General features: G+C 39.0%; 1 protein-coding gene across 11 annotated transcripts in view; it reads right to left on the reverse strand.

The window, feature by feature from the left end:
• EPM2A (EPM2A glucan phosphatase, laforin) overlaps window positions 1–26,616 on the reverse strand; it is a 291,921-nt gene that overhangs the window by 167,979 nt on the left and 97,326 nt on the right. For 6 of the 11 annotated variants that reach the window (XR_004806485.2, XR_004806484.2, XR_004806487.2 and 3 more), the window contains exons 3-4: window positions 25,865–26,106; window positions 17,445–17,695 (exon numbers count right to left, since the gene is read on the reverse strand). Coding sequence is in view for 6 of the 11 variants with exons in the window: in XM_035701098.2 (XP_035556991.1) it covers window positions 17,445–17,695; window positions 25,865–26,106 (493 nt within the window). In the remaining 5 variants the exon portion in view is untranslated. Of the gene's footprint in view, window positions 1–15,886; window positions 17,696–25,864; window positions 26,107–26,616 lie in introns of those variants that run through there. The other 5 variants (XM_035701099.2, XM_035701101.2, XM_035701091.2 and 2 more) reach the window with 3 other exon arrangements.

The raw sequence follows: 26,616 nt of genomic DNA on the forward strand, positions 1-26,616 counted from the left end.
AGGCTCCATGCAGGGAGCCGGATGTGGGACTCGAACCCGGGGACTCCAGGATCACACCCTGAACTGAAGGCAGACACTTAACCGCTGAGCCACCCAGGCATCCCTACTGGGTGGACTTAAAAGAAGAAAATGCTCTTGGCTTATGGGGCTGTTTCCTTGAAGGCTTGGCATTTGGACTGGAATGACTATACCATGGGAGTTTGGGACAGATTTGTCTAACATGAGAAAAGACCCATGATCCAAAGAATAGATACTAAGGAAATGAAATTCAAGGCTTGTCCTCACAGGCTGTGCTGTACAGCATGTACATCTTAGAATTCTGGACAATATAACCAATGACAACATACTACAAGGCTTTGAGGGAAGAGGGGAAAGGGTGCTTAGGGAAGAATGCTAAAAGGCTAAGAGATGGGAGAAGAAAACAATGCAGGCTGCAAGGAGAACAGTGATTTGTGCGTAATAGGTATAGGCAGGGAATCCAGGAGGAGAGTGATGCTGATCAAAATAACAAAATTTAAAAGTATCTGGGACAGGTGTGTTAGCCAACAGGCATGAGAAAAAGGTGACCTAAGATGGGAAGCATGAGACAAAATGATATTTAGTTTAGCAATAAAGTGTGTGAACAGAATGAAGATGACAGAGGAAGTGAAAATGACATGAGTTTGTAGCTTGAAATGGGATGACAAAGCTGCTCTGATGGAGAGAAGAGCAGAACAGAGAATCTGGGAAAAGACATGGCACTGCTCTTCAACCTTCAATTACGATCTCCATCGCAAGTTGTCCCACATTCAGGGTAATTTAAGCCAAGAAGGAGAGCAGGTAAAAGGACAATTACATGTGTACTTGAAAGCTCATGCTTTCTGGTGAGGTCAGCACTTGTTTTCGTAACCTTTTGCTGCTTCTCTCCCCTCCCTGACCTCTGTCAATACCAGTGGTTGGACACTTGGCTGAATGCAGGGGGCAGAGAGCACACAGGACTCAGAAGAGTTCTGTGTACACACAAGATGAGGCACACGCACACACACACACACACACACACACCTTCCAAAGCTAGAAAAAGTATCAGAATTAAACTACTTCATTAATGCCTCTTCCATAATATTTTCTTTTGTAAAATGACTATTTCTGTACTCACAGGAAAAATTGCTTTGTTAACCCCTGGCACTCGTTGCACATGTATTCCCCTCTCAGAAGCAGTTTAAGATCTTGACAAATGGGAGGAAATATTCATTTAACTCCTTAGTTGGTCATCTCTCTTTTCCAGAGGTACAAAGGAAGAAAAAAGCACAATCAACACATTTTCAAACAACAGTCGGTACAGAAGAAGTGCTTCTTCAAGGGCCCATTTAAGTTTAATGTATTTTGAGAAAGCCATACACAGTTGAAGAAATACATACAAGTGTGCCACCAAGAAAACAGAAAAACAAAACAAGTTACTCTCAGAATGAGCATCTAAGAGCCAGCTTGCCTCACAAGCTAAGTACCTCCATTTCAGGATAGACAACAAGCATCTAATTAACACAAATATCTAATTGCTCTAACTGAACAGGCAGCAAATTATGTCAAAGGGAAGAAATTAAACAGCAGGGGAAATAGGGAGAAAACAACTCAGGAGATTATTTATTTGAGAAATACAATCATATTCACAAGTATCCTTCTCTTTAATGTACTTGGCCGAGATGTCATCACAGTAAAGAGTTCTTGTTTTAGGAAACAGTAAAAGCAATCAACTTCTTCCAAGGGGAGGGCAGGAGTGGTATTTAGTAGGAAGGCTAGGTAACTAGTACAATCCTGGCATGTCTGATATACTTCCCTAGAGTAGTGCTCTGAATCAATTAATTTGATTTGACTTCATACTTTGCTCAAAGTTAAAATAATAAATGGAGAGGCAAGGGTCAATATATCTCATCTAACAACAGTCCAAGAATTGTCAGCCAATAAGCTAGAACTGGTTTCAGGAGTCATCAAATTCAAATTTGTTTCACTGACAGATTGAATTTTTGTCACATGTTTTAAAGTGAAATCTTCATAAAGAATTCTGAATAAATATCTTACATGGAAAGTACATGGAGAAGATGATTTACACTCAATCAAGCCAGTTACTTAAACCCTACATGATTTCAGAGGCTGACTGCTGTGGCAAAGATGGCCATTTCATCTCTACTGGTTATGATCCTGCTTGTCTTTTAAAGTTCTTCTCACTGGGGACACCTGCATGGCTCAGCAGTTGAGCATCTGCCTTGGGCCTCAGGACGTGATCCTGGAGTCCTGGGATCAAGTCCCACATCAGGCTCCCCATGGGGAGCCTGCTTCTCCCTCTGCCTGTGTGTCTCTTCCTCTGTGTGTGTTTCTCATGAATAAATAAATAAAATATTTTTTAAAAGAAAGAAAAAAGTTCTTCTCATTGGAAAAACTAACCTCAGCTCACTCAATTTGGCCTCAGACAAGTTTATTGAAGGATTCCCGACACACATAATGTGAAACCCTCTACAAAGATACAGAATGTTCACACTTATTTAGGCTGCACATTCTCTTTATCCTGTCTTCTCTAACATCACTTGGAAGTGGTAAGAGCTGAGTGAGTATTCAGTTTCCTCTTTGAGCATCAAAGGAGTTTTGTGCTTTCCTCCCATGTCCTTTAGTTGTCTTAGTAAATGTTAATTTGTAGCTTTTACTGTTCAAGAAAAAAGAGGAAATTGAAAGTTGACCTAAATCAATAAAAATTTGAAGCATCGATTCTTATCTATGAAAAAGATCTCAGAAGTCATATGATCAAATTTTCCATCTAGTAATCAGTCCTCTTTAAAACATTTTTGGAGGGAAATTTTTCAACTTCTGGTTTAAACTAATTTAGTGATGGGAAGCTCATTATCTGACAAAGCAATCTGTTTTACCATCTTCCAATTCTATTTAGAAAGTCCTGTCTCAAAGGAAGAGGAAAGTTACCACCCTATAACTCCTGACCATGGATCTTACTTCTGCTCTCTTGGAACAGCAAGTGCTTATTTATACCAATCCCTCAAATATTTAAAGGTATTATTTCTTTCTATAGTCTCTTTTTCTCCAAGTGAATCCTCCTAAGCTCCTTTCCATATATTTTGATAAGTACATCCACTGAACAAAGCCACCATGATTGCTGAGTGAGTGAAGTCCCACCCAACACCTGGAAGACAGTAAGCATTTGCATGATTGTTCAAAATTTGTAAGTGATAGTACAAAAAGATCTGAGTCTTGTTTTCTCTATCTATACTTTGGAAGAAATCAGAAGTCCTTTTTGGAAAATTGTCTAATCTGGAAATGTCAATATCCTACTTCAAAGTTGACAGAACTGAAGATAATCCTTCAATTGATTAGTAGTCAGAGAAAGAGTTTTGCATTTTTTGTGGTCCGGACCTGAGCATTCCTTGTTTGTATGTTTTTGTGTATAACAAATCAGCTGTTATTTTGTCAGCCTTCTTAGCAGCAAAAAATAAAAATTAAAAAAAAAAATAGCTGGCTCATTTAAATAACCTAGATTGTTTTCACTTGAACAACCACTAATCCAGGTTTCTCCCTTCTGTATTTTTGCAAAATACTTTATTGATAACATTTCTACCATGAGCCACGGGAAGACTGACTCTGGACTAAAATATGGATTTAGTTTATGTGTCCTTTATTTCTGTCACTAAAAATGATGATCAAAATTATATATCATAGGTCAAAAGTCCTTTTTTGTGATCTGAAAAAGAGACCACTGAGAGAGAAGATATATTCTGTACAAACCACAGCTATTTTTGTGAAAGTAATGCTTGGCGAAAGAAAATTGGCAAATGCTTCAAACTAAACTAGGACATTTGCTTAGGACATTTCAAAATCATCTTGCAGAAGAAATATGTTTTATATCATTTGTTATTCCTTATGCATATCCAGGACCACTTAGATATATAAATAATAAAATAAATAAATTTTCTTTGTACACAACTCCTACCCCTGCTTGCCAGTGACTGTAGGTAGGGTTCCTTTATCAATCTGGTTTGTGTATGTAATGATCCAGTATCTTCCAAAAAGTGTCACTTCCATTTTCTCATCATCAGCTTAATACATTGAAAATACTCAGGGTGCCTGTGTGGCTCAGTCAGTTGAGTGTGTTTGACTCTTGATCTCAGCTCAGGTCTTGATCTCAGGGTCATGAGTTTAAGCCCCACATTGGGCTCCTCACTGGGCATGGAGCCTACTTGAAAAACAAAAACTCACTAGGTATTATATGTAAGTGATGAATCACTAAATTCTACTCTTGAATCTAATATTACACTATATATTAACTAATTGGAATTTAAATAAAAACTTGAAAAATAAATAAATAAATAAATAACTTGAAACTAAATAAACAAAAAGACTTAAAATTTTCTGTGTACATAAATATAAATCGTTTCAAGGAATGAGTTAATTTTTTATTATCCTTGGAGGAAATAATTTACTATAAGTAGGGAAAAAATCAAAACTTGGTGCTAACTTTAAAAGAAAATACTGACGATGTAATGACACTCACTATAGAGTCTGCAGTTTTCTCTGGAAGAGAGCATTCCACTACTCAGACACCAAAAATGTAACAGGTCACTAGGTTTGCCTAATCTTTTAGCTGTGGGCTTTATTTATGACTTTCTGAGGCCTGCAGCTGTTTATATGCTCAACAATATATATGAAGGAAGAACAGGTGGTCACAACAGATTATTTACTCCCTGGATTATAAGAGAAATTATAGAAACTAGGCAAATTGTTGGATTAGTTGGAAAATACATTCCTTCATCTGTAAAATTCTAGATGTGCAGGAAACTTATGATGATGACCTAAATTCTAGCTCATCATCTTGCTCAGTCATGAGAATGCATCTATCAATCAAATTAACACATAAGTACGGAGACATTCTATAAGTTTGAGACACTGCTCTGATATTTGTGTCCATGAAGTGAAGGATAAAGGACAATACTATATTCAGAGTATCTTTGTTTCCAAAAGTTAGAATTTTACCCTGAAAATTTATGACATTTCACCTGGTTTTTTTACATTTGCACCAATAGTATTCATAATGTAAGCCTCTCTGTGGTGCAGGTGCTTCAATATGGCACTATTTCTTATATAAAATATGATTTTGATATTGCAAAATATACATATATCCACCCCTACAGATAGAAACAAGGGTTGGACTGAATATGACAAAATGTTAATAGTGTTTGTCTCTTCGTTATTCCTTTTTTGTTTCTTTGATTTTTTTTAATTTTTAATATTGAAATATAGTGATGTACAATGTTATATTAGTTTCAGGTGCACAACATAGTGATTTGACAGTTCTCTATATCATGCAACACTCACCATAATGAACGTAGTCACCATACAAAATTATCACAATATTATTGACTATATTGCTTAGGTTGTACTCTTCATACTTTCCATTCTCGTGACTTATTTATTGTATGACCGGAAGTTTGTACCTCTTAATCCTCTTCACCCATTTTAGCCATTGCCCATCCCCCCTTCTTCATTTTTTTTTAAATTCCAGTTAGTTAACATACAGTGTAATATTAGTTTCAGAGATTCCCCTCCCTTCTGGCAACCATCACTTTGTTCTATTTATGATTCTGTTTCCATTTTTTTGTTTGTTCATTTGTTTTGTTTTTTAAATTCCACATATAAGTGAAATAATACAGTGTGTGTCTTTCTTTCACTTATTTCACTTAACATAATACCCTCTGGGTTCCAACCATATTTTCATAAATGACAAGATCTCATTCTTTTTTGTGGTTGAGTAATATCCCATTCTATATATATATATATACCACATCTTCTTCATCCATACATCTATGGATGGACACTTAGGTCACTTTCATAGCTTAGCTATGGTAAATAATGCTACAATAGCCACAGGGTGCATATCTTTCAGAATTATTGTTTTTAGTTTCTGTGGGTAAATACCCAGTGGTGGCATTACTGGACCATATGGTATTTCTACTTTTAGTTTTTTGAAGAATCTCCTTACTATTATCCACAGTGGCTGCACCAATTTATATTCCTACCAAGAGTACACAAGTGTTCCCCTTTCTTCACATCCTTGCCAACACTTGTTATTTCTTGTCATTTTGAGTTTAGCCATTCTGACTGGTGTGAAGCAGTATCTCATTGTAGTTTTGATTTGCATTTCCCTGATAATTTGTGATGTTAAACAACCTTTCATGTGTCTTTTGGCCATCTGTATGTCTTCTTTGAAAGAATGTCTATTCAGATCATCTGTCCACTTTTTAAATTGGATTGTTCTGTTTTTTGGTATTGAGCTCTTTATATATTTGGGATATTAACCCTTTATCAGATATATCATTTGCAAATATCTTGTCTCAATCAGTAGGTTTTTCATTTTGTTGGTGGTTTCCTTTGCTGTGAAAAAGCTTTTTAATTTTTGTAGTCCCAACAGTTTATTTTTGTTTTTCTCTTGCCTAAGGAGATATCTAGAAAAATGCTGCTATGGCGGATGTCAAAGAAATTACTGCCTATGCTTTCTTTTAGGAGTTTTATGGCTTCAGGTCTCACATTTAGGTCTTTAATTCATTTTGAGTTTATTATTTTGTATGGTGCTAGGAAGTGGTTTGATTTCATTCTTTGCACATAGCTGTCGAATTTTCCCAATACCATTTATTGTTAAAGGCTGTTTTCCCCCCTTGTATATTCTTTCCTCCTTTGTCATAGATTAATTGACCATATAAACATGGGTTTGTTTTGGGGGTCTCTATACTATTCATTGATCTATTTGCTTATTTCTGTGCTAATATCACACTATTTTCATTACAACAGCTTTGCAGATATCTTAATAACTGGGATTGCGATGCTTCTGGGTCTGTTCTTCTTTCTTAAAATTGCTTTGGCTATTTGGAGTCTTTTATGGTGGTTCCATACAAATCTTAGGATTATTTGTTCTAATTCTGTGAAAAATACTATTGCTATTTTGAGAGAGATTGCTTTGAATCTATAGACTGCATGGCAAGTATTTTATTTGTGTATTTATTTGTACCTCTCTTTCTCCAAAAGGAATTAAGTATGATATTTTATAATGGATCAAACAATGTAGCAAAATGAAAATAAAATTTGAAATAAGAAAATGATGCAATGGGGTAAAAATGGATAGAAATACAAGGCAGGTCAAGGAGTATAGTTCAAAAACTTATACTACATGATCCCAATTGTTACTGAGAAAAGGAAAATATAATTATTAGTAACCTTCACAGTTGCATAAAGAATTGTTTTTTACTGCTCAGGAAAATAACAACTGTGCTTAATTCCTTGGCCATAAGGAAATTTCTTCCATGAGATCACTCACTGCGAAAATACCGTGCAACGTAATACAATCAATACTCTTGGTGCACATAGTAATGCATTTCATAAGAATGTTCCTTTTGGAAGGCCATCTGTATTAGTGAATGATGGGAAACCAAAGAGGAATTGAATATAGCAACTGTCAGCAACAGATTGGGTTGAAAATGCAATTCAGTATTTTATAGGATCGTGGCTTTCTGAGGTTGATATATGATATTTGTTGTGATTAAATATCATTAAATACTGGTAGTATGTAGAGAAATAGTTATTAAAACGCTCAAAATAAAAAAAAGAACAAAAGAAAGTCTTTGATAGTATTTTCATTAAATAAATTACCCCAATCATTAACTTACATTTTAAAAGTTTTCATGAAATGTATTCCTCATATTTCTCTTAAAGTATAAATTAGATCTGGGCACAGGATCCAAAGAAGTATTTGACTTAAAGAATATGAGAGTGTACCAAAGCCCATGTTGCTAAACACTATTTATAAGTCCTACCACTATTTATAAGTCCTATATAGTGCAGTGTGTTAAGTGCTTCAAGAGCAACCAACATGGGGTCCCATGAAAATGCCTGGGAGGAGCAAACTTGAAGACTCATGAAATATCTCAGAGAAGATCACCTTGGAGACCCATAGGTTGAATTCAATGCTGGCCAGCCATAGATGGGAGGAAAGAGGACTGCAGGCAGAGGAAACAGTATGCGCAAAAACCAGAGAGTACAAAGGTCATAGAGCATTTAAGTAATTTGCCATCCTAAAGAGTACTCTTTGGGAACTTAGGAAAGACAAGAGAGACTGGAAGGAAAGGTGTGGTCTAGATCGTAAAGTGCCTTATATGCCACAATAAGAACTCCTTTACTTTTTCTCAAGAACAATAATAAGCAGCCATTGAGAAGTATTGAACAAGGAAGAGACAGTATCATAGTTGAGTTTTAGAATCATTTCTCTGATAGCAATGTAAAAAATGATCCAGAGAGGGATAAGGTAGAAAGATAAGTCAGAATCCCTTTAACAAACTGTCAGAGCTGATAGTTGGGAGTGGACACACTTAAGAAGTATGTAGGAGGTGTATTTGAAAGAACTTGTTGAGTGATTAGAAGGGGGTGAAAAATGGAAGGGAGGTGGCAAAAATGACATTCCGTTTTCTGATGTGAGCAACTGGAGAGAAGGTGCTGCCACAGTCTGCCCAACAAACACAAAAACAATAACATGAGAGATTTGGCAAAAGAAAGAAAACTTCAGTATAAAAATGTGCAGGAAAAAAATTTGATACATAGCCCTAGTCCTCAAGACAGCTTTAGAATTGAGATTGAGCTTTGGGTGTCATTAGTTTAGATGATGATTGAGAAAATTCTGATTTAAAATGGCAAATACACTATTCCTCCTGACATATGAATGGAAATCACAACCTAAAATTTGAAGATAGAAATCCTCCTGCAACAATGAAGAGAAAGGTAAAAAGGATTACCCAGCAGATAAGATATTTCAGCATGAAAGAATGCTTTTGGAAGTGTGCTGATCAATGAACTAACTAAAGGAAAGAAAGCTGTGGCTAATGAGGAGATGCAGAACCCCAGGGGAAGTGGATAATAATATGCTCAGAGTGACTGGGCTTAAAGTTCTCAATTATAATGAAAGTTGGGAGACATAAGAAATCAAAAGTGGATGGAGTAGTCATTGTTAGTCTGGCAGTGAAGACTATGTCCTCACAAACATTTTCTTTGCAATCTCTAATAGATTTTTTTCTTAAAAGCTAAGAACAGAAAAGGGAAAGTATATCAAAAGCATCTCATAATTATCATTATAATAATGTCAGTATGAAGGAAGGTAAAGACCAGTGAATATAAGTCAATGTCAAAATTCTTTCCTTGTAAGGAAGAAGAAATAATTAAACTCAGTAATAAAAACAAGACAGGAGAAAAACAGAAAAAGCAAATAGAAATAAGATCAAATACATCAGTAATCACAATAAACAGAAAAGGCTTAAGTACTTGGAACTTGTGAGGTGCTGGGCAGATATAAGCTTTGCTTGAATACCACTCTGTAAGAAATAGAGGATGCTTACCTTGTTTGTCCACAATGGGTACAAAATCTTCACTGAAATTGTCTAGACCATAAATCCACTTTTGGACTTGTCATTTAACTTTAAGAAGGCAACAACAGAATTTCTATTGAATGAAAATATATTTCATTTTCTTCAACAGCCATATAAAGCAAACTAAATTGCATTCAGTGAATTCTGAATTTTCACTAAGAACTCATGAAAGCCTTGATAGGTGTGACAATGGCAATTATCTATTCTGTTCTATTCTAGGTCCAGTTATCTATTCTTTCATCATCCATTTCCTTTTGAATTTCTCCTTTGTAATCCATACATTCTGACCCTATGCTAGACCATTTAATACTAATTGTTTACAGTTCAGGTTTTAAATGACAGCAAACCTATTCACTGAATGCTAAGCATTATTTACTGTAGTAATATTGGCACAATCCCTGACACAATTAAAGTACAGGAATTCATCCTGTCTTTTATTTGAATGGCCCCACATATCCCGTCTGCTTCTGACTACTCTTTCAGCTGTCTACAATTCATCCCTAGTCTAATGAGAACTTCCAGATTGTACTAAGCTTAAAGTCTTTTCCACATGGACAGATTCTTGGAAATCCTATCATATCCTCTAACTACAGGAGCCCAATGCTTAACTATTCCATTCCTACTATAATGTATTTTAACCACATATTTCATGTCAACACTAAATTAATGCTGAGAAATCAAAAATAAACAAACAAAAATGATTAAGAGAGTATCTTTAAAAGGTGATAAAAGAGCTTCTCAGTACAAGGTCAATGATAGGAAATATACAAACACATTTTTACCACACTCTGAATGACCTTACATGAGAAAAAATAGCTGATTATTCAACCAAAGAATGTTTTGAATGTGAATTGTACTAGATTTTTTAATATAAATTTTATTAGAAAAGAACTTGTTCTGAGTTTATAATGTAAGTGTACAACTGGAAACACTGAACATTGTCATAGCAATCATCTTAAGTTTCTCTCATTTAAATTTCTACTTGAGAATTCTACTTTTAAATGTGCAAACCCAATTCATATGCTCAGGGGATAAGTAAGCATTCCATTTTTGAAAAGTCTATTATTTTTACTGTTTCTTCCTCTGCATACTACCTTTTTCTTCTTATTCTTTAAAAAAATCTTATTCTCAGTATAATTTCTGTCTAACGGTAGGGGAAAAGAAGTCATAAATGTCAAGCCAGCTCCATCCATTTCATTTTTTGTTAGCTTCTTGGCTAGATGCTAAGATTACCTATGTCATATAAGGCTTGGAGATTACCTGAAGGTGTAATTCTGTGGAGTGTATTTGTTTATTGCCAAGAATAAATGGAGAGAGTTTTCTCAGTGTCTTCCATTTGAGGTTGGCTTTCAGCTAGCTAGATAAGAACTACTGCTTAAAGGACAATAACAAGAAATCACAAATATATACAGGTTCTGAAGTCTAATAGATTCACTACAAATTACTTTTCTCTGTCACAAAATTTGGATTTGATTATCATTCAAGAGCTCCATCTTCCTTTCAAGAACTATCCCCTGAAACCCACTTTTAGGCACTGTCCCCAAGAGAAGCAAAATGTAAAACATATGATGTTCAAATTATATCAGAAGACAATCAGAGAAAGATAATTATCATATGATCTCATTCATATGTGGAATTTAAGAAACAAAACAGAGGATCATAGGGAAAGAGAGGAAAAAATAAAACGAGATGAAATCAGAGAGAGAAGACAAACCATAAGAGACTTAATCATAGGAAACAAACTGAGGGTTGCTGGAGGGAAAAGGGGTGGAGGGATGGGGTAACTGGGTGATGGGCTTAAGGAGGTCACGTGATGGAATGAGCATTAGGTGTTATATAAGACTGATGAATCACTGAACTCTACCACTGAAGCCAATAATACATTATATGTTAATTAATCGAATTTAATAAAAATTTTTTAAAAGAAATCAAAATGTGTTTTAATGCCACAAGTTATGACAAAAGTAGATACTGTTCTTAAAACTAGAATTTATGTATTGGTAGTGTACCAATGACAATGTCTTCCACTGTAAGCAATGGAAAGTACCACTCTACTGGCTCAAAACACAAAGAAGTGTCATCATACAAAACTAGAAGTCAAGAAAGTAGGGCAGATTTCAAGGCTAACTTAACAAGGAACTCCAGCTTCCTCAGGCCCTTTCCTCTGTTGTTCTGTGTTGGCTTATTCCCAGGCTGGGAGGAAGATAGTGGGGAACACCCATCCACACACAATCACCACCAAAGGAAGCAAGAGCATCTCTTCCTATAGTTCTTTCTCCAGAGTGAAAAAACTGTACCCAGTAGCCCTCAGAAATTCTCCCAGTATCTCAGGGACCCCACAGAGAAAGTACATGTTTTTTCTACAACTAATCTCTGTCACCAAGGAAAGGCTTATTTTTTGGCCCAATTTTGGGTTCCTGAACCAAAAATGAGGTTTTCTGTCACTATTGTTTTGCTTCCTCAGTCACACTATAAATGTGGCCTGACATCAAGCTAAACCTGTAAAAAAGGAACCTGCAGCCATCCTGGTTCCTTCTTCCAAATTGCCACTCTACTCCAACCTACCTGGGTCTTTCACTCTCCATAGACTTCAGGTAGTTGTTGTTTGTAGTCTTATGGTTTGAATTATACCCCCCACCCTCCACCTCCAATTCACATGCTGAAGGTCTAACTTCCAATACCTCAGAATGTGACCTTATTTGGAAAGAAGGTCTTTGCAGATGTAACTAGTTAAGATGTCATACTGGAGTAGAGTGGACTCCCTAATCCAAAGTGACTTGTATCCTTACACAAAGGGGAAATTTAGACACAGACATACACACAGGGACAACACCATATGAAGATGAAGGGAGAGGTCAGGGTGACACTTCCATCAACCCAAGGAAGGCCAAAGATTGCCAGCAAACTAGGAGAGAGAGCCTGGAACATATCTCCCTCACATCCCTGAGAGGGAAACAACCCTGCTGATACCTTGACCTCACATCCGTAGCCTTCAAGACTGAAACAGTATAATTCTGCTGCTTAAATCACCCAATCTGTGGTATTTTAAGGTTACCCTAGCAAACCAACACATGTCCTATGCCCAGACTTTATACAGGGAGGTCATTAGGAGCTTACTTCCCCAAACCAGTGGTGAAATGGTCTTACTTGCCTGAAAACAAGTTAACATTTTTCTCTATGTCTCAAGGTTTCTTACCTGCAAAATAGGGGTAAAAATGATATCATAGCATTGTTGGGAAGACAAAATAAGCTGATATGTGTAAAGCATCAGAGAACAGTCCATGGAACATGTTTGCTCCCAGTAGTTATTAGCTATTCTTGTCCTGCACTCATTGGACTATATGCCAGGCACTCTAGGTGCCTCACCAAACAAAACAAATATAAATTTTGGCATTTCTGAAGTTTACATTGTAGTGAGAGGATGCAGACAATAAAACAAATAAGCAAATTATGTAACATGTTGTCCAGTACTAAGATCCATGAACAGAAATGAATCCGAGAAGGAGGAGAGGGAGGGCTAGGGTTGGGGATGGCATTTCTTTATAGGCTGGCCCAGAAAAGCATCATGGAGGAGGCTAGAGATTGAGCTGGTGCACACCAGGCAGACAGAATAGCAAGTGAAAGCGCCCTGTGGTAGGAGTTGGCTTGTAACACTCAACGAGCAAGAAGGCCAATGTGGCTACAGCAGAATGAGGTGGGAGGCAGTGGGAGAAGAGGTGAGAGACAAAACAGGGGACAGGTATATATGTCCTGGAAAGGCTTACACTTGCACTCTGAATGACACGGCAGGTCAGTGGAGGTTTTGAGCATAGGAATGACATGATCTGACATGCGTTTTTATAGGATCACCCTGGCCACTAGGAGAGAGTAGATTTGAGGAAGAAGAGAACAGAGAGACCAAGTTGGGATGCTGTTTCTGGAATCTAGTCAGTGGAGGAGGTAAAACATAATTAGGCTCTAGATGCTTTGACAAGAGAAGTGACCGTGTTTTCCTGATGGACTGAATGTGATGTTTGAATGAAAGGGAGGATTTAAGAATGACTCTGAGGTTCAAACCCAAACAATAGGAAGTATGTTTCCATTAAACGAATTAGGAAAGATGTTTGGAATAATGGGTTGAGGATGAAGAGGAGAGAATGAAGTTGTTATTATCATTGTCCTGACTCTTACCTTTAGTGTTTTGCCTTTATTATTAGAATGAATGAAGTAGTTACTGATATTATCCTTCCTCTTCCTATTACTGTTACTGCTGTTGTTAGAATGAATGAATTCTTTACTACAATTGTCCTTCTTCTTCCCATTACTATTATTACCATTATTATTATTGGAGTGAGGGGTAACTTAATCCACCCCTTCCTATTTATTCTCAATCCTGTCTTCTGTGGGACCTTTCTTTTTTTTTTTTTTTTTTTAACCTTCTTTTTTCCTTACAGGTAACAAGCCACTTGTGGTGAGCACATTCCATCCAGCTCCTCCTTTTTCTTCTCTTTTTTCTTAAAATTTTATTTATTTATTTGAGAGAGAGAGCATAAGCAGAGGGAGAAGCAGACTCCCTGAGTGTGGAGCCCAACACAGGGTTTGATCCCAACACCCCAAGATCATGCCAACTGACGCCCCCTCCACTACCCCTTTTTTAAGATTTCATTTATTTACAACTGATCCTTTTTCCTGATGTAATCTAGTCCCAAAGGGAAGTCAATGGCTACAGAACATGCCCCCCTCTAGGGAACATAATCTTGACTCATCCCTCGCTGTCATCACACCTTCCTTCTCAATTTCCCAAGGAAACCTTTGCCTTTTCTCCCTTTGAAAATTTCACTGTCATTTGCTTTTTTTCTCATTTTAGCCATTTTTCTTCCACTTACTTCAATTTCCATTAATCCTCACACCAATTCTTCCCCACTCTCAGAACTGGCTGTTCTTGTTCATGAATTCTGCTGTGGCCCCTCAGCGAATCTGAATAAATCCCCTGACATGTCTTCCTAGCTTTTCCCTCTCCTCTGGCCCTCAATTAAAACTCTTGCTACAGGAATTGTTGCTTGGTGTCTCTGGGTGTCAATTTGCTCCTCTGTAAATATAGGAATTAACTAGATTATCTGGAAAGATCCTCAGTTATAACTTTTGAACACATTGATTCAGTGTTTTTCCTGTGTGGAAAATTCTTGCTTCCATCTAACTCATCTTCAGAGCTAAGAGAGTAATCTTTCATTATTCTCTTAGTTTCTGAGGTCCCAATCATATTTTTTTCATCATTATCTCTTAGGCAAAGCCCAAGCTTTCACTCACACCTTAAGTTGGTCAAAAGAATGTGTTTATTTTTCTAGTTATCTCCTAACATTGCACAAAAAATATTTGAGGGACAATGACTCAAGTTTAAAGAAATAAACTTATTTAGATATTTCACAACCATGAGAGATTTCATGATTTTCTTTAAGAAATCTGTGACCTAAAAGTTTTGTTAATGCAAGTGACAAGCAGCTAATGGCATCATTTCTGCTTTGATTTTCTGTGACACCTTTTTGAGGTTTTCAGCCTCACTTCTTTGCGGGGCCCTCACCTCTGTCTTCCTTTTGCCCTGTAACTGCCAATTTTCATCAGCGATTGAGAAAATAAGAGTGCAAGGAAAAACAATTTAGCTCAGCTGACTACTTCTTCAAGGAAACACAGTTTGTTCTCCTAGATTTCAGACTAAGTTAATAAAATAAAAAAAAAGTTTTAATCCTATAATCAGAGGTCATTTTTAATGCTTTCATTCAGCAAAATTCCAGGTGGTTTTGAAATACACTGGACATCTATTTACTAAGAACATCTATTTACTAAGGTCATTTTTAATGCTTTCATTCAGCAAAATTCCAGGTGGTTTTGAAATACACTGGACATCTATTTACTAAGAACATCTATTTACTAAGAACTAAGAGAGGTTATTCCAAAACATTCTTTAATAGCCTTAAATTGATTTTGCCTATCAGAGGAAAAAGGAAAATCCACCCAAAAAGGTCTTTCTATAGTAGAGTTTACATAGCTGAGCTTCTTAGGCACTAAAGAAATTCTCTCTCTCTCTCTCTCTCTCTCACACACACACACACACAATCGTTAGAAATATTCCATTTTTAAGATTAAGTTCTACACAACACAGTATAACCATAAATGGGTTACTTGGATATAATTGTTATCTTTAGTTATTTTTAGTAAGGGAGCTATATTTCATAATATTCCATCCTGGCTTATAAATTTAACTTTGTAAACTTGCAGGAGAAATGTGAGCTGTTTAGCATTCCCTGACAAATTAAAAGCCACCCCCAACTCCCACAGTGAAGATATCTCTGCCTCCTCTGAACTCCTCTGGAGTTCAACTTACCTTGTGTCCTCCTTAGCCCCCATACTTCCTAATCTAGATCCTTTCACATCTATCAATAAACAAGTACGGAAGAAAAAAAGGAGCAGGAAAATAAGCAGGTATTACAGTTTAATAGAAAAAGCACAGGTGTTGAATTAGACGAATCCAGCTTTGTATCTCATTTCATCTATTTCTTCACCATGTGATGCTGGGCAGTTGACTGAACTCTCTGAACTTTGGTTTTCTCTCTAGGTATCGGAGGTAATGAAACAGCCTCATAGAGTACTGTGAAGGTTAAATTAAAATTGTAAAGCGCCTGGCACATATGAAGCACCCAATAAACCTACTTCTCCTTCCTCTATTCTAGCATAGCATTCATAGTTCAGTCCTGCGGTATGGTTGATTGAACCCTGGGCTGTTTCTGGGCTGTGAGCGTTTTGAAGGCAAAGACTTGTTCATGTCTATATTTCTTATGGAACCTAGGATAGTGAGCCACATATTCTGGAGGCACAGTAACTGTGTATTGTTTTAAATTGAGGGCTGAAACAGGATAGCTTCTAAGCTGTGCAACAATTATCTACAGATTTGGGCTTTCCTAGTAGGACAGCCCCTCTCATGAGCTATGTCTCAGACCACCTGGGTGTTGACACAGTCCATCATGTTTTAAATTAGGTTGCACAAAATATAACTACTTTCCTAAATTCCTTGGCAACTAATCAGAATGCTCTTCCATTTCTCACCATAGAAAGTGCTGCAGAAAAACTGACCTTACTCTAAGAGGGAGAAACACTACACTATGAATCCACTACATAATGCTGGAAAAACCATAAGTTGTGTTGAAAGCACTGAGTCACATAAACGTGAATTTTAAACACTGGCTGGTCCCTGACTAGCCATGAGACCTTGAGCAAGCTGTCTAACCTCAATGAGCCTCAATTAAACCAAAGAAAGGGACAATAACTCTACTGTGGTTGGCACGCAGGGTTGTGGGTAGAAAAGGTGATGCACAGGAACTGACTTGAATAAGTAGGAAGCAGGATGTCAACACAAAGTCTAGAAAGCCATCACTTTCAAGTCATGGGAGCTTCAGGCTTCTATCCATACTCCTTTCTTTGGCAACTGATCAGCTCTCATTTTATCATTTCAATTCAGCTGAGCAGAAAAGCTGTGCATATGTGTGTTTGTGTGTACATCAGTATGCAAGTGATCAAATCTACATATCCCCCCATCTTTTGTTCTGTGTGTCACATTACAATGCAATGAGAAGGTGCAGTCATTAATTCATAATCCCAAAAATGCAGCATCTGTAAAGCCAAGGGCTGGTCTGCCTACAGGCAGCAGGAACTGCACACATTGCTTTTCTATCCAATGCGAGAACACTGCACAGTCCAATTGCTTGTGGCTTTTTCTCGTGGGTCAGTCAGTCACAGCTTCCACTGCAAAATATTTCAAAGAAAAATACACCCCAACCAAAGCATAATAGAAAGCCAGCTCCAAACTCAAGGGGATGGGCTGTGGGAAAAGCCAAGTGAGCAGTCTTTTCAGTTCTGGTGGAATCATTGTTTCTAGGTCATTCTACTAATATCACCTAAGCAAATCGGGTTCCTAAAGAAATTGGGAGGGTAAGGAGGCAGACAGGCCACCTACACACTGCATACGGAAGAACGAACCTTCCCAAATTTCTGAAAAAAGTCTTCTTCTGCCCGGGCCAGTGCGTCTTCATCAATGTACACAGCTGGCCTTTTGGCCATGAGGAAGTACTGCACCTTCCTCAGATTCCAGCCCATCACATACTGGAGCCAGCCACAGACGGCCGCGGTGGACCTGCCGACCCCGGCGTTGCAGTGAACGTACACGGTGTGTCCATTCTCGAGCAGCGCGTGCAGGAGACAGACGGCTTGGGGCAGCATCTGTACTCGGCCTGGGATTGAGAAAGCACAGCACATACACATGAATAATGACACCCCAATATCACCACTAATAATAACTCTTCCGGTGCCTGGTGAAATTGGTGCCCTGCAGGGAGAGGCAGGGATATTGAGCTTGCTCCATCCCCTTGGTTCAATGGAAAAGGTGAGCTGATATCAAAGCCTGCAAGAATAAAGTAGAAAGAGCACTCCAGAGGCAATGGGTCAGCTTTGAGCCTTCCTTTGCTTTTGCTTTGAGTGACTCCTGCATCAGCGCAAATCTCCTTTCAAAGGAAAGTTAACCGTTGCCTATGGTCGGAAGAATGGATTCTTTACATCCATCAGAAAGGTTTGCACAGATTGAGCAGAGATTTAGAGGATTTCACCCGGACTTTCTTCAATCCAAACAGATCTTCCGGATCAATGCAAAACACACAATTAGTTCACACTGGTGAAAGGAGTCAATCTTATTTACTCAATGTATGCCAATTTTCATTTGGCCAATGGGATGGCAAACATTAAGTGACACACATGCAACAACCAATCACACATTCATTCTCTCACAATAGACTGAGTATTGGAATGATTCCATTTCTTCTTTTCTGGGCAATTGTGATTATAGTTTTTTTTTTTTTAAGATTTTATGTATTTATTTGACAGAGAGAGAGCACAAGTAGGCAGAGCAACAGGCAGAGTGAAAGGGACAAGCAGGCTCTCTGCTGAGCAGGGAGCCTGATACTGGACTCTATCCCTAGACCCTGAGATCATGACCTGAGCCAAAGGGCAGATGTTTAACTGACTGAGACACTTATGGGCCCTGTGATGATAGTTGCTCTTACTTCATGACTACTATTTTGATTATTAGGTGATCAAATGTCTTCTCCTTTCCACACACTCAACACTCTGCTCCGGCCTGCCTGTCTCAAACTCTTAGATGTCTGGGATTTCTTCTGCACACAGGTTCTCAGAGCAAAGACAGTGGATTTTGGTGGGGAGTATGGACAATGGTCAATATAAATTACTTCAAAAGGAGATGAAAGAAGAAAACTGTACAGAGTCCTGGATTATGTGCCGGTGACTTTGTGACATTCGCTAGTTACTCTGTTCTTAATCCCAAAGGGGCACAATGGCACTTCACATTGCCATCCCACTGGATGATGGGAAAGGTGGGAAAAAAACCCTCAAATGATTTCACTGCAGATCCTAAGGCCTAGAATTCTATGGTGGGATGGAACCTGGAAGTTATGAGAGCCATTCAAGTAAATTTAGATTCCTCTCTTTGGATATCCTCTTTTAAATCCCCTAAGAGGCCAACACAACATACAGCAATCAGGCATAGCACTTTAGAAGGATGGATGTTGCAAGACCTCATCATGGTCTGAAGGCCCTCTCAGTTACCACTCCATCCAGGATGGGTCTCTTAGCTTCAGGCTCAGCCTGCTGTGAGTTAGTAGTAGAAAACCTACATGGAAGCCAAGATAATATTCTAATTTTGCTACCAGTGCTCTATTTATCTGTCTTCCCAAGGGACCTAATGCTACAGGTCCCACGCAGCAGTACAGAGACATTTTTAACTGAGATGCCTCTAGTCAGAGCACACCTCACAATTCCTCAGGCTCCATCTCTCCCTACTGCCTGTCGCCCTATGTTCACTGGTCTCTGAGTATATCTAAAGGAAGACACGCCAGCTCCTCTGTGCCACATGATTTCGCAGAGTCCAAACTCAGCCATAAACTATTACTGACTTGCACTTCCTTCCAGGTTGCAGGGACACTCTGAGGTTAGAGCTAGATGGACATGCCACATAGTCAGTTGCTCCTGGCACTCCTCTAGAGGCAGTAAAATGTCACCAGTGATGGAACAAAGTGTAAAGGCCCTATGTACCAGAGAGACATCTCACTATGTGTCTCAAGGAGCATACTGTATAGTTGATGCCACCATTTGAGCTGGGAGATTGGAGGAAGCAAACTTCCAAAGTATGTTTGAGCAACCCTGCCAGTAAGGGTGAGGCCTGCCCATGTACAAGGCTTTTGCTCTGCTGAAGGGGTGTTAGAGGTAGAGTTCCCATAACATTGGCTTGAAAAGGAATGACCACTGATCAAACTGGGAACTGGTTCTTCCCGCCATGGCCCACATCACTGAACAAGCTCCCTGTTACAGTTGCCTCTCCAACTACCATATACATCTCCAGGGGGGGAGCAGGAAAAAAAAAATTCATTGAAATATAGTTGACATCCAGTGTTAGTTTCAGGTGTACTACATAGGGACTAGACAATTCTATACTGTATGCCATGCTCAGCACAGAAAGTGTAATCACCATCCATCACCATATAACGTTATTACAAGATTATTGACTCTATTCCCAATGCTGTACTTTCCATCCCTGAGAAGTATTTTTAACATGGATTTTCATTAAATGCCCAGCATACAAATAGACCACAGAGGCCATACGCATTAGGAGCTTCTAGAATCAGAGTCCCAGCCCCTGGTGTTCAGCGGCATCAGTGTCACCGACTTGCCCAAACCAGGGTTCACATGGACCCATTGGGATCCCTTCCCCCACCTGCTCTCTGGCCAGAGATTCCATGAGGAAGGGTCTCCATCAAATAGCCCAAATGATGCAGTATCTCTCCCTTTCCTTATCTGAAAAAGATTCTTTAAGAGGCATGTACATGGTTTAGAAGTTGAAAAGGGATGTGTGTGAGCTTGGAATTCTATGACCTCATACATGCAATCCATGCATAAATGACAGCTGCCACCAGGAAACTCCAGAAAGCTCCCAGCTTAAACATAGGTTTCACCTCACAGAGAATCACAGAGTGCTTCTCCTAGAATCACTTAGCCACCCCACTTAAGAACCATCAAACAAACTATTTAAATAACATAAAGAATAAATAAATAATAGAAAAGAGCATCAGACAAAAAGACATGGTCCAGGATGCCTACCTGTTTCAGCCTGGCCTCAACTGGAGCTCTTGCTTATTTTGACTTCTAGGGACTATACATCACTCAGCTTTGATTGATGACTGAGTCCTTTCTACCCACCAAGTGCTGTTCTAAGCACTGTACATGCAATAGTTCATTCGTAATCACCTTTTAACAACTATGAGGTCAATACTATTATTATCCTCAGTTTATTTTTGAGAGAACTGAGGCAAGGAGATTTGCCCAGGGTTATTCCCCAGTGGCCATTCAAACCCAGCCAGCACAACTCCAAAGCCTCTGGTCTTAACCACTGTACTACTGCCCTTTTCTATCCTGCATGCTGGCCCCATTCTGTCAATCTGAATTCTTCATCAATCTCCACCACACCCTGCCCCCCAACCTAGTCACACTGTTGCTTTTAACCCAGGTGAAAGCAACATCTTCTTGTGCGTTAGCCTCTGCCCTACTCTACAGGGGGCTCTCTCTGTGCCCAATGGGCCTTGTACCTCTGCTAGAAAACCCATTCTAGGGATCATGAGTTAGCTAATACATAACCCACCAAGGAATAAAAAATAGGGTGCCCAGAATCAGAGCTGGCACAATAAAGCCAGTGTCAACAAGAGCCCTCTAATTTTTTATGTTCCATGTATTTAGGCTCCATAGATAATTTAATTAGATAAAAAGTTTCCATTCATAAAAATCATAATACCTAAAGGCAAGACAGAAATTCAGAATTTTTATATAAAATAGTCCAAATTTTAACTGTTGGCAACTAAATTGAAAACTTTAAACCCTGTGCAAGTCTAACAGAACATTTTCAGTGTCTGTGATCCTTACTTTGGAATTTAAAACAGGCCTTGGCTCTCAGTAGATGCTCAATAAGCATTATTAAGTGCATGAATGAAAAATAAAATGAAACAAAATCCAGTAATACTGATTAGATCTGAGACACTACTAGACCCCTCTAATCTAACTTGCAGCCCACACTTCCTCTAGGCTAACCCAACTCTGGAATGATCAAAAGCTTCTGGAAAGCATGCATTGAGCAAACAAAGGTTGTAAGAAGGGGGAGAAGGACATGTTAGGGCAACCTGTGGCATTAGAACCTGAAATCAGGGAGAGGAGTGACAAGATGCCCTGTACCTAAGGTTGACCTTGAAAGAAATTATTTCTGGACCAAACTTTCAGCCTTTCCAACATACACACACACACATACATACACACACACACACACACACACACACACACACCCTTCCTTTTTTACTCTAGGCAGGTTCATGGCTGAATATATTATTATTTTATTTGAGTGTATCTCCTTTTCCAACTTTGCAATGTAATACAGAAAAGGCCCATATTATCTAGCAGGTCCTTCAGTAAGAAACTTAAGAACTTAGGACCAAAAATAAAGCCCCGACTTTGTAATTTTCAAAGCCCTTACATATCAATCATCTTACTCTATTGTGATCCTGTAAGGCAGAAATGACTACCCCATACTCCAAATGCAGGAACTAACCTGCTCAAGATCACATATCTATGTGGTGGCAGCAAGGCTCAAGCCCAGGTGCTTGGAAGGTCAGCGTCCACATCACAGCAGAGCTGCACGCAGCTTGTTGAATCAGAGAGAACTCAGAGTGTGATGACACAGGGGTAGCCAAGGACTCTGGGAAGCATATGCCCTCACTTGGGAGGCTAGGGCAGACCATTTGTTATCACCAGCAGTGCCCTGACAGAGGTCAAAACACAATCTGAGTACTTCCTCTGAAGGAAAACTGAATTTTAATGAACAGATCTGTTTTGTTTGTTTGTTTTTTGTTTTTTTTTCAGGTAAGGGCTAGATTTGGGAGCTTTGCATGTCTCAGGTGAAAAATACAAACCAAAATATTTTTTAAAAAAAGGAAAGAAAATAACCTAATTCCTCTGCATATGACAAAATGTACAAGAGTAAGGGATCGATAGTACAATTGATTGTAACAGGTCTGTGACAACTAGTGGTGACAGTCAGGCCTAACAAACTGTCTTCTTTCTCAGACTTTATCTGACAGCATTATGCTACAGCTCAAAACATTTCCAGATGGATTTTTCTCTGGAGTTCCAAAAATAGTCAGCTGAATTAATCTATATGCTCATTGTGCTAATATTGTCAGCCACACAGATTAATCTATTGGTCAAAACTTCCCCTGCAACTCAGGAATGGTCATTAACCCTTTGGTGACTACCCTGGTCATGCAGAACCAGAGAGCTTTCATTTAGTCTTAGAGTTTGGTCTTTTCTCTTTTTTTAATATCTTATTTATTTGTTTGCTTGTTAGAGAGAGAGAGAGAGAGAATGCATGCACATAAGTAGGGAGAGGGAAAAGCAGACTCCCCCCACCCTGAGCAGACACCCTGACTTGGGGCTCAATCCCAGGACCCTGGGATCATGACCTGAGCTGAAGGCAGACACTTAACTGACTGAGCCACGAGGGTGCCCCAGAGTTTGGCCTTTTTTAGTGGGAACTTTCATTCTGCTGTCAGGTATGTTCCCAAACTGCCTCAGTGTGGAAGGTGCCCCACTGCTGTGGCTGGCTGAGATGGGACCTGGTGACCCTGTGACCCCAAAAAGATATTACCACAACTGCACCATGCCTTTGGGGATAGAGTTTTCCCTCAGGCTTCTGCATACCCCAAACTATGGAGCAAATATCTATTGGTCATGGGGTCCTTGGGCAGTCAGTGGAAAGCTGGAGTGGGATGCATGCCACAGTTAGCAGTTCAGCTACTTTAAGCTTCATCTCACATTTTACTCCATCAGGCAACATGCTATAAAATCAGAAGTAAAGAAGCAAAAATAAGAATGCCCTCTAGAAGCTACAGGCACGTGATCCTAACAATCTTCTCTGTTTTGAAACCAGAGAAACAAAGTGCTTTCATATCAATCATCTTACTCTATTGTTATGATCCTGTTATGCAGAAATTATTACCCCATTTTCCAAATGCAGTAACTAGCCTGCTTGATGTCACACAGCCACTCGGGAGCTCCCATTCTGCTGTCAGGGGTGCTGCCAAACTGCCTCAGTATGGAAGGTGCTCCATTGTATGGCTACAATGGGACCTGGTGACTGTGTGACCCCAAAAAGATTTTAGCACAACTACAGTGGGCCTAGATTCAACCAATGATCTTCCATGCAAGTAAAGTTATCTTTTTTCCTTGAAAACAAGCAGAGCTAAATCAAGTTTCTTTGGATCAACACTATCAAGAGGAGTAAACAAACTATCTCTTCCTCCAGGAACAAAATTTGTATCTCCTCCCCAGTGATGATTCAGTCCAGCTTGAAAACCACCTAAGATTCATAAAGGGCCAAAGTGGTCAACACCAGGCTCCCAGGTCTTCTGTCCCCACCCACATCTTGGACTGTTGACTCTGGAGAGATAAGCTACCACCCTAGCAACTCATGACTCTATCTCTAGGTGATCATGACTAGAAGGGATTAAAGTGGTCTGTAGAATATTCATGAAGAGCCCATATGAGCATGCAAGGAGAGGTGTCATAGCACAGAGTCTGTAGTAATGTTCTGAGTCTGACTGCCTGTGAAATCCAGGCTGTGACTCTTTCCTATGACCTTGACCACATTACTTCACATTTTTGTACCTATCCCTTCCTCTGCAAAATGGAGAGAACTACATCTGCCTGGAGTCTTGCTGTCAGAATTAAATGAGTTAAGGCATGGAATTTCTTAGCAGTGTCTGATATATTTTGTACTTTGAGGGGAAGAGAACTGATGGTAGAGATGTTTCCTGATGGGCAGGCACCATTGCCTTCCTTCCTTCCCCCAGGACTGTAGTTCACCAAATTCCCCTAGCCTGTGCCATTCCCACAGCTCTCTGCTGCCCCCTGCTGACCCTGGTTGATACTAGTAGTTGTAACTCCGTTCTCTCACCTTCAGATATCTCCTCCAATCCTTTCGCACAAGCACCCTCCTCTACCATCAAGCTGAAACAGAGCATTCCTGTAAAACCCCATGCCTTGGGACTTTAAGATGGTATTTCTTCCATCTGGCAAACCCTTCCGCCTTCCCTACTGACCTGTCAAAACCATGCCCACCTCAAATGCCATGACATTGATACAGCCTCCTTGTGCTTCCTCCCCCTACCCTATAACCCACCAGGAACACGACACTTCTTCATCACATCACATTGTTCTCTATACTGTAATTAGTTTGGAATGTCTCTTTCTGCCTCTTGCCATCAGATCAAAATGATGCCTTATTTGTCTCTCATTTCCCCAGCAGCACGCATAAGTCCTCTTCACAAAGACATGATCAGCCAGTACTTGTGCTATAACTACAATCTTGCCATTGCTACCTTGTCCCCTGCTGTGTCACCTCTTGTTAGCTCTCACTTAAACTCTCACCCCCTAACTGGTGTCCCCAGATCCACCCTGAGTCCACTTTCCATCCACTGCCCTCAGTGCCAACTGCACTTCTGAAGGAGGTAAAGAAGGTTATCTTGGCATATCCCAGCCTCCCCTCCTTTCCATTGCTTCTTACTACTTTTAAGGTAGAGTCTAAAATCCCTACTGTGGTCCAAATGTGCAGGTCGTTCCCTGACCTACACCGACACTGGCCTTCTTTGAGGTCCTGTAACACTCTACGTTCTCCTGCAGTGGAGACTACCCAAGCTGGGAGTGCCCTTACTGGGATCCTTCATCCCACTTCACCCCCTACCCTTCAGATGTAGCTCAAACATACCCAAGAAAACCTTTCTTGACGCTCTTCCTACTTCTGACTTGCCTGTGCATGCCTTCATAGCAATACCTTTCTAATAAAAATTTCATCACAGTTAAAAATTTCTATTTGTAGGCATTTGATTAATGCATGTCTTCCTTTAGGACTATAAGCTCCATGGGGACATGAGCTGTGCTTGCTTTTCCTCACCACTGTATTCCTAGCTGCCAGCATAATGCCACACATATATTAGAAACACAATAAATACATGTTTAGTAAACAAATCATGTTAAACAGAATCTTAGCCAAGGTGTCAAAATGAGTTAAATATATTAAGCCTAAAGCCTTATATTGATTCCGTTTCTATCATTCATATTTAAGTCATTCAGTTATAAACAGAAAGGTGGTAGGTAGGTAGGTAGGTAGGTAGGTAGGTAGGTTGGTAGGTAGGTTGGTAGGTAGGTTGGTAGGTAGATAGGCAGAGAGAAGAACAGACAGCAAGGACTTCTCTGAAACACATTCAACAAGAAGCCAGAAAGGTTCTTTTGGTGCTTACCTTCAGTGCTCATATCTGGTGTCGGCATCCAGATGTAGACCAAGCCTTCTTCCTTGTACAGTTTAATCATGGTGTCTGGAGTCATAGGTTCTGGGTAGCGGTTACAGCCTGAGGAATTCTGTACAATATCCCATTCAGTCTGGAAATTCATTACAGCTGTGATTCCCAATTCATGCTTCAGTTTGATGGTTATATGTTCCACTTGACGAGGGCAGCTACCCAGCCAGATATTTGGTAAAATTCTAATGAGAATATATAGAAGCAACAATTATTATTGTTATTGTTATGGTGTGAGATCCGAGGAGCTGCAGAAAACATGTAGTAATATAACGCAATTAACCTTTAAGTCTGGCACAGGAAAAGCTGCATTAACAATATTAGATGATACAACAATATTATTGATATAATAACAATGTTATTGAAAGAAAAAATACCGGTGGTATCATTTTTAGGGAAACAAATAATCCGGTTAACTAAAATACTAGGAAATAAGCATTAGCAAGCCAAATCTAGCAACATATTAAAATAAACCCACTATTTATTTATTCCTTGAATGTATATATGGTTTAACATTAGGAAACTCATCAAGATATTTCAAATACTAATAAGTTAAAGGCAAAACTCTAATGATTATATCAGTAAATCAGCCATTATTCCTGTTCAAAACTCTACATAAAAATTTCAAATAGTAGGAGAACTTTTAAACACCAGAAACTAAAAAACAACAACCTACAAGCTAAGAAGAAATATAA

Source organism: Canis lupus, chromosome 1, assembly GCF_003254725.2.
Source record: "Canis lupus dingo isolate Sandy chromosome 1, ASM325472v2, whole genome shotgun sequence".
Classification (NCBI taxonomy): Eukaryota; Metazoa; Chordata; class Mammalia; order Carnivora; family Canidae; genus Canis; species Canis lupus.